Source organism: Myotis davidii, unplaced genomic scaffold (genome assembly GCF_000327345.1).
Source record: "Myotis davidii unplaced genomic scaffold, ASM32734v1 scaffold38, whole genome shotgun sequence".
NCBI lineage: Eukaryota > Metazoa > Chordata > Mammalia > Chiroptera > Vespertilionidae > Myotis > Myotis davidii.
The window spans coordinates 6,257,633-6,266,367 of record NW_006291383.1 but is presented as its reverse complement, the minus strand read 5'-3'; the positions used below and the strand labels follow the sequence as shown (position 1 = coordinate 6,266,367).

The window sequence follows — 8,735 nt, the reverse complement described above, 5'->3', positions numbered from 1 at the left end:
TCAGTTTGTTCAGGGAAGAAACTGGTTAAGAGATTCACAAAAACAAACAAAGGTCAAACTAAGAAGAACCTTATATCCTCCGAGGAACTTGGATTTTATCTTGAAGGGGAGGGGTATGTTGTCAGTGAAAGATGCTGATGGCCAGAAAGTGACTTGACCTTTTGAGACGCAGTATCGTACAAGTTGTGTGCAGAGTTTGACAATTACTCATGAAGGCAGGACCTGACTCCAAGACGAGGACCATCTGGGGGAGGTATTCATATAGGGCCTGTATGAACATAGGCCAACTGAGATGTTGAGAAAGGGAGTCAGGTTCTGGACCAGGGCTGGACTAAAGGACCTTTAAAGTTCCTTCCAAATCAGAGATTCCTTGATTCTAAAGCAAACCCGGTAGCTGAACTGGGATCTGTGGCTGTGGAGCTGCTGTGGGCAGCAAATGGGTTAAGGCTCAAATAACTTTTATATATGAATTAATGTGTAGAGTTGGGAGCCAAAATCTGTTCCATTAATTTTTCCATCCATTCCAGGAGCAGTTAGGTACACACAGTAAAGTTTATTTTGGTGCATGGTATACTTCACTCCATTAAAAATAAATTAATCAGCAAATTCCTGCCTGGCTCAGCTCTGGTTTATGTAAATAGTGCCCAGCTGTAATGAGTTACAAGGTGTTATTATCTCACACACACAGAGGAGGCTTCACTCTGGAGCTCCGTTCACAACAAAAGCATCTTAAATAAACTCAGAGAAGGCGGCTTGATTTGTAATGTTTTCACAGAAGTGGGATATACCTCATCCATATAGAGTTTCTTTATGTGACTCATTTTATAGCAAGTTAAATGAAGGAAGTTTGATGGGGGGAGGGGCAATATGGTTCCACGCCCCCTTTCTTCAATTTAAAGAAAATCCCCCAAGAGATGACCCACACTCAGAGGGAGGAGGGGACTGGTCCTCAAGTGCCCAGGCCCAGCTGGCTCGACGGCACAGGCTCAGAAGCTGTGAAGGGCATAAGAAGCTGGGCACGGGCTGAGCCCTGTGATGGTACAGCAAAGCCAGGAAGAATGTTTTCTTCTCCTCCTCAACATCTCATACAAGGGGGAACCGAGAGAGGAAAGACAGCATGTTCCTCACCTGGTTCACTGTTCTTGAGGCCTCTTTCCATATGACTTGGGATATGATAAGCACTTGGTCAGCAGAGGCCTTTGGGGCCCCAGAGGACAGGGCCTGGCAAGCCATGGATGGGCCAAAACAGTGACATCTCCGTGAATTGGAGGCAAAGGCAGCAGCAGGGACCCTCCTGAGCCTCTCCCTGCCCGTGTCTCTGAGCTGGGGGTACCCTCGGCTCATAGCACCTGCCGCCTCAGGTGAGTTTCTGAAAGACCCTGGATTAGAGAAGAATCATGGGAGAGTTCAATCTGACTCTTTTAATGGCCAGCGCAACCCCACAGCTCACAGCCGGCGGACAGAGCATGGCTACCCATCTTGACTCAGCAGCATTACAAACTTCTCCTGGGCCACAGTGGGCCCCGGGTGGGGTGTCCTCTTTCTAATGTACCCCCATCCCTTCTGCGGCCTTTGGGAAAAGCTGTCCATCACAAGGTTGCTAGAGGGGACTTAGAGAATGTTAGCTGGGGAGCTCTTGCTCAGGGCTTCTCATGATGGAGAGAACACCCCAAAAGGGCTTCTCCCATTACTAACCCCGACCAGATCAGATTCCTGGGTACACTAAGAGGAAAATCAACACAAATGGGGCCAGGTAGTTGACAGATGCTGTTCATAGGTCAGTTCAGGCCACTTTCTACAGGGTCCTGGGCACTTCTTCTCTGGTGGTTCTTCAACACCAGCGGGCCAGCTGCTCAGAGGGACCAGCCCATCAAAGACCCTCGTCATTATAAACTGGGGAATGGGGCTTCAGGACGCTCTGAGGATTCTTCTCCACTAGAGGGCGCCAGCTCACCTCCCCGGTTAGAAGCAGATCCTCACCATTCATGGAGTCCAGGTACTGAATCTGCAACAGGGAGAGAAGCACAAAGGGACGGGGCAGAACAGATGTGAGATGGCGTAAGGAACCAGCCTTCCAAAGGAGAGCAAAGGAGGGGAATGAGGGAACTTCTGACCATCCCAGCCCTCAGGCCGCGGGCAGCCTCTGATCTCCCAAATTATTTCACTTAGGAGGTTTGGAGAAACAAGTCACTGGGGAAACTCACTGGGAAGGCTTTAGGGGGCATGACAAAGAGGTAGCTGAGGGTCCTAAAGAAAGGGACTGCCCCACGGATGCCCTATAAGAAGTCCCATATTGCCCCAAGGAGAGGCTGGCAATTGGAAAACAGTGATGAGGCTGTTAGGGAAGCATGGAGCTTTGACAGGGACCCAGTTCTGTGAGCAACTGTTTTGAGCACCTTCTGTGCCAGGCACTCTATTCAGAAAGCAGAGATTACTGAATCCTAGCCCTGCCCTTAAGGAGCCAGCTCCTGGTTTGGTGAGGAAGCCAGTCAGGCACAAGGCCTCCAGACAGACACACAGACACACAAACCCTGACTTTCTGGACTGAAAGAACTTTCTAGGGAGAATGTACCAGGGGGAGGTATGTCCTTGAGGTAGGGGTGTGTGCACGTGTGTGTGTGTCCATTCAGAGTAGCAATGAATGGTACCCAGGTGAGTCAATTCCCTTCTCTGAGACTTAAGTTCCCTTGTCTGAGAAAGGTCTGAGAAAGGGGACAGTAACATGGACCTCACAGGACTCATGACAAGATTAAATGACAGAACATTACTAGTGTCTGGGACTTTTGGTCTCTGCTGTCCTCTAGTGGGCCCTGACTCTGGTCAGTGGGCCCCAGCTTCATCCCTCTAGGATGGCTGGGGAGTTATCCCCCTGACCAGCTCTGTGGAGAGGGGACACCTGAGATGCAGAATTGGAACAGCTGCAGGGGAGATATGGTCAGGCAGTTCTGCAGGAAGCAGGTCATCCAGTGAGTGACTAAATCTCAGGAGATAAGGGCAATCTCTGGAAACATTCCCCAGTGGCTGCTAATAAGGAGAGCAGAAGAAAAAGAAATGCTTTCAAATGGCCGGGCAAGATCTAGGGTGAGAGCAGGATCAGAACAGGAGTCAGCACTAGATTTAGGAAGATGAGACTCCATTTTGGAGTAAGAAGACATTTGGGGGATAATGGGAGGGGCAGGAGTCCAGAGGCCTCATCTTATGCCTCAGATCACCTCCCCCTTCCAATAATTACTTCACTTCTGCTGTTTCACCTTCAGGCTGCTGGCCTTTGAACAGAACCCCGGTCTCTCCCATTACCGCAGGTCTAGATTCCACACATCCTGCTATCCTCCGGGGCAAGATCAACTGACCCATTATCTTCCCTAAAATCCACTCCTCTTTCCAACTACTCCATTTCGGTCCTTAGGGCCCCCACTCTGCCCACCTCCTGGGATGAAAATCTCAACATAACCCGACTGGGGCTTGGGACCACCTACCACACCAACTAGCATCCTGGTGCGGTACTAGAATCTGCCCAGGCCCCAGCTTCCTGGTCTCCCTTGTTCCCCTGGATCAGACTTTGTCTCTCCTTTCTTTGGCCTTCCACAGCACTCTGTTCCTACTGTATCACATCACAGACGGACTTATTCCAGGGTTAGCCTTGTGCCTGACTGGCTTCCTCACCAAACCAGGAGCTGGCTCCTTAAGGGCAGGGCTAGGATTCAGTAATCTCTGCTTTCTGAATAGAGTGCCTGGCACAGAAGGTGCTCAAAACAGTTGCTCACAGAACTGGGTCCCTGTCAAAGCTCCATGCTTCCCTAACAGCCTCATCACTGTTTTCCAATTGCCAGCCTCTCCTTGGGGCAATATGGGACTTCTTATAGGGCATCGTGGGGCAGTCCCTTCCTTTAGGACCCTCAGCTACCTCTTTGTCATGCCCCCTGGCACAGGCCCACCACAGCAGATGGAAAAGTTGGGCTGGTCTCTCAGAAAACATAGCATTTGCTTTGCCAATTGCTACTGCTGGCTGAGGGTGAGCCTAGTGAACAGTAGGAGTCTCAGAATTCTCTGTGGGTGGGGCCCTCTGGCCATAATGCCTTCTCTCTGGTGCTGGCAGATTTGAAGAACTGTCAAACAGAAGTCCTAGCTTCGGGGGTTCTATACCCTTTGGGTCTGAAAAGCCCCAGTATGTGGCTTTCCCAGCAATCAACAAGATGGTCCTGTTGCTGTCTTCTTCTCAAGAGCTGGGGTCTGGCCTTCCATTTTCTGGCTGTTGGAGGCTTGAAGGCCACAGACACAGGTGAATAAGAGAATAACTGTGGGGTGAGGCCCTTTCAGCTCCAGGGGCCAGGCCCATGAAGCAAAGACGTGACTCATGGGACAGCCTGAGCTGATGAGCTGTCTGGAGCAGCTGAGGCCTCTAGTGACTACATGAATCACCCAGCTTAGGGTTCTAGGCCAGCTGTGCAGGCTGAGTCACTGGGAGACCCTAGAAAAGCATCTATATTCCTCTTCCCTGCCACTCAGCTCACCCATCCATAAAGTAGGGATTTCCCATCAATACAAGATGGGGGGGATAGAGGTCAAGAAGTGAATTCTCCATGGGCCTGAGAAAAATCAATTAAGTAGTCCTCACTCTGGAGATTTCTCCTAGATCCTTGGGTTTCAGGAAGCCCTGGAGAGCTAGAGAAGTGAGGAATGAGGGGGTGGGGAGACCCGACTTGACTATGCATACTGGGAAGAAGCTGAAGGGATGTCTGTGGAATGCTGCCTGGAGCTCAGTCCTGTTATAAATCCTGGGGCTCAAAGTAGGTACAAAATGGTGCTACAGTGGGTGGTTGCATTGTACCCCTGCCCATACCTTATAGGACTGTGTGTCCCAGGATATAGCACACCACTTGGCATGCAGAAGGCAATCAAATGTGCCATGAATGAATAAAAGTTCCCGAAACCAGGTGCCTGTTCTCCTATTCCCATTCCATGACCTGTGGCCTAGCTTATGGTGGATACACAGAAAGTGCTCTTCTTCAGTGCCCACTGCTGACATGATTTGATCAGTATTCCCTCAGTAGCATCTGGGAACTCAGCCTCTCATGATCCTCTGGCAGCCCAGCACTGACAGACCTCGGGAAGGACCTGCTTTCCATGAGACTCTGGAGGGGAGGGGAAGGGTTACTCACCTGTTTCCTCACATATTCCACCAATAGTTCAAGCTGTCGGGGGTCTTCACATTTCTGGTTGAAGAAGGTTCTCCAGAGGGCAGCAGCCAGCCCATGATCATCTGAAAGGATCCCCTGGAACACAGAGGGCCACAGTTGGTCTTCTGAGGAGTATGGAAGAGCCATGATACAAAAGCTGGAGGTATTGAGAACACATGAATAGCCATAGAATTGGCTCAGAAGGACATTACAGACACTGTGAGAAACAGGGAAGCTACATGGTAGAGCTGGAAGAAGTTTTCAGAGAGTATCTGGTCCAAATTCTTCATTTTACACAGAGGAGGAACATGGAGACCAGAGGGGCTGAGTGACTGGCAGAGATGGGGCTCGTGTCTGGTTGACCCTCCCAGGCCACAGCTCCCTCTACTCAGCAGTGGTCCCACTGCTGTCCACAATGTATGGGCTTGAAATAATAGAAGAATATATTTTTTTCCCAGGAACAGAGATGGGTGTGGACTGCACCTTCTCTCCTGGTCCAAGGGCATATATCTGCAAGGCAGCTGGTAATTTGGGGATGAAAACCAGGCATCTTGGCCTCAATGTTATCCAGCTCTAGCCTGGCCATGGCTGGCCCAGCCTCTCTAAGTAGAGGAACAGGCTGTTCAGCAATATTACCGTGGTTCACAGAGGGAATGCTCAGAGCCTGTGTGTATGTGTGCCTAACACTGTCTCTCCCGGCACAGTTGGGAAGTCCAAATATCACAGAGGCTAATCAGCAGCTGGGCCATGAACTAGGGCCATTTTACTAGTACAGCTTGGACCTCTAAGGGAGGACAGGGGAGGGTCTTACTTCCTGTGATAAGGGCAACTGAAAGGAAAGGCCCTGAGAAGTTTTCTGTCCAGGTGCCAAGGTAGTGTATGGAACCAGACAAAGTGCTGACTGGGAGTTAGAAGGTTGGATCAAGTCCTAGCTCTGCCATTGCCAAGCTCAGAGATGGTGGGAAGTTCACTAAACCTGAGCCCCAGCCTTCTCATCTATAAAACAGAGATGAAAATACGTGCCCTTCTCACAGCATCCTTGAATTATAAATAAAATATAACATAAAGATGTTTTGTTGAGTGTAATATATCACTTACAAAGATTAGGAGCTTGCTTTGGCAGGCAGCTGTTGATAATAGTTGAAACAACAGTGGGATCTGGGGATCAGACCATCTGACTTCAAATGGGGGCTCTGTCACTTGATGTCTGCATGGCCTATGAAAAGCTACTAGCTCTTCCTGAGCCTCAGTTTCTCATTGGCTTAACAAGCATAATACCTATCCCACAAAGTTGTTGCGAGAATTAAGAGATAATGGCCATGAAAGACCCTGTAAGTGTAATCATTACACAAAGACCCAGGACCATTTATTTAACATGCTGTGGGCTGGCCTCTGGGGCACTGCAGTACATGAGGTCTGGCTTCAGGTCTGCTGCCAGGAAAAGCCATGCCCAGTATGACAGTTTGGTGGAAAAATAGTCCACCTGTTCCAAATGTCCCTGCGAAATACCCCTGCAATTCCACCACTTAAGAGACTATCCTGGCACAATGGCCGAGTCAGGAAAACCAGCTTCTTCCGGTAGATGGGACAGGAGCCAAAGACTAGCTCAGGCACATCACTGTTTTCCTAGCTATTTGCTAACACAACAGACTGCCTGTGTCTGAAGCGCCCTGGGCACATGCTGGAGTGCTGCTGGCAGCCACCCACATGTGCTACATAGGAAGGAATAGGAGTGCGAGCGGGTGTTATGAGGACTTGGAGAATGAGCACAGAGCACAGGACAGCAAAAGCCATGGCCTGCTGCAAACAGGCAACCTTGGTGGTGGGTGAATGGCTGGGAAGGAGCAAACCCATAATCAGTTCCTGATTGTCAGAAGGAAAAGGATGACTCAGGACTCACATTAACAGTGATAACAGCCTGACTATTTCCGACTGTCAGAGTTCCTTCACACCTGGCTCCTAATGACTATGGGTGCCAAGAAGAACAGATATTATTATCCTCACTTGAAAGAAAAGTACCCTAGGCTTGGAGGTCATCTAGCTAACTGAATGTAGAACTAGGACCAGAATGCACTGGTGAGGCCAGGGGATGGTGCCTGACTAGCTCTAGTTAGGATGCCATACCTGGAACAGAGTGGAAGTGCAAAAAAAATGGTTAACTAAATCTATGAACCCAGCTTCAGCCCTCTGTCCACCATGCTGCTAGTAAGTCAGTGAAAACAAATTGGAGACAGGTATGAGAGAGTATAAATTTCAAACCAAGGAAGCAGGAAAAAAGGGTGCCTTGGAACCAAATATTAGGTTGCATAGCAATTCTCTTACAATCTACTAGGGCACCTACCTGTTTTCCCTACGATGGCAAAAAAAAAAAAAAAAAAAAAAAAGCATCCTTCAGGAAATAAAGATACCTAGGTCTAGAGTAACTGAGAGGAAGCCAAAAGGGACTCTCTGGCTCTAGAGCAGCGGTTCTCAACCTGTGGGTCGCGACCCCTTTGGGGGTCGAACGACCCTTTCACAGGGGTTGCCTAAGACCATCGGAAAACACATATATAATTACATATTGTTTTTTGTGATTAATCACTATGCTTTAATTATGTTCAATTTGTAACAATGAAAATACATCCTGCATATCAGATATTTACATTAGGATTCATAAGAGTAGCAAAATTACAGTTATGAAGTAGCAACGAAAATAATTTTATGGTTGGGGGTCACCACAACATGAGGAACTGTATTAAAGGGTTGCGGCATTAGGAAGGTTGAGAACCACTGCTCTAGAGGGCTCTGGTGATAATTAAGGGTTTAGAGTAGCAGAGTCTCACTCAATGAAGATTGATTTGACTCCATGATGTGCTTAGCTTGATGCTAGGAACAGAATCACAGCAATATGGTCTTGCTCACAGGCAGCTTGCAATCTAGTTGAAGGAACAAAGCTAGTGCACATCAAAATAGGCTTAAATCCTGGAGAATAAGCAAATGCTAATCTGTATAGGGAGACCCTGAGGTATACTCTGTTCATGGCTGGCTTCCATTCTTGAGTCTTAGCTTCTATGACAACTCTTCAGAGACCTTCCCACACCAAGTACATTCCCCCTGTTATTCTCTATCACTGCACTCTATTTTACTGCCTATCTCCTCTTTGGTAATGGGGAGATAGGCAGTAAACTAAGTTGGAAAGAACCAGACTATGTTTGTTTTATTCACCAATATATTCCCAGTGGAACACATGGTAGGCATAAATAAATACCTGTTAAATTGATGGATGGATAGTGAAGTTCAGAGTAAGAGACAGAGATCTAGAGAAGTCAGGGAAAGCTTTGTGGAGAAAGGGGCCTTTAGGAATGGAGAATATTTGGAGAACTACAGGACATTCTAAGCAAGAGAGGATAATTTTAGTTTACTAAACATTTATGGAGGGAGTTGCCTACAAGGTGCCAGGCCTTAAAGCAGGCCCACAGGGGCAAAGCTGACAGACTGAGCTACTACCCTCTAAACCTGGTTGTCCAGAAGAACCTCAATCAGGCACAGCATGTCTGTGAGGCAGCAAGGCTAATGGCC

The 8,735-nt window shown here is 48.4% G+C and overlaps 1 protein-coding gene across 3 annotated transcripts in view; it reads right to left on the bottom strand.

The window, feature by feature from the left end:
- Positions 1-530: 530 nt before the first annotated feature.
- The window catches only part of LOC102761403 (ubiquinol-cytochrome-c reductase complex assembly factor 1), a 113,942-nt gene continuing 105,737 nt past the window's right edge, over positions 531-8,735 (bottom strand). For all 3 annotated transcript variants that reach the window (XM_006764563.2, XM_015564478.1, XM_015564479.1), the window contains 2 exons: positions 5,160-5,273; positions 531-2,005 (listed from right to left, as the gene is read on the bottom strand). In XM_006764563.2, the coding sequence (XP_006764626.1) occupies positions 1,871-2,005; positions 5,160-5,273 (249 nt within the window). In that variant the 3' untranslated portion in view covers positions 531-1,870. The remainder of the gene's footprint in view (positions 2,006-5,159; positions 5,274-8,735) is intronic.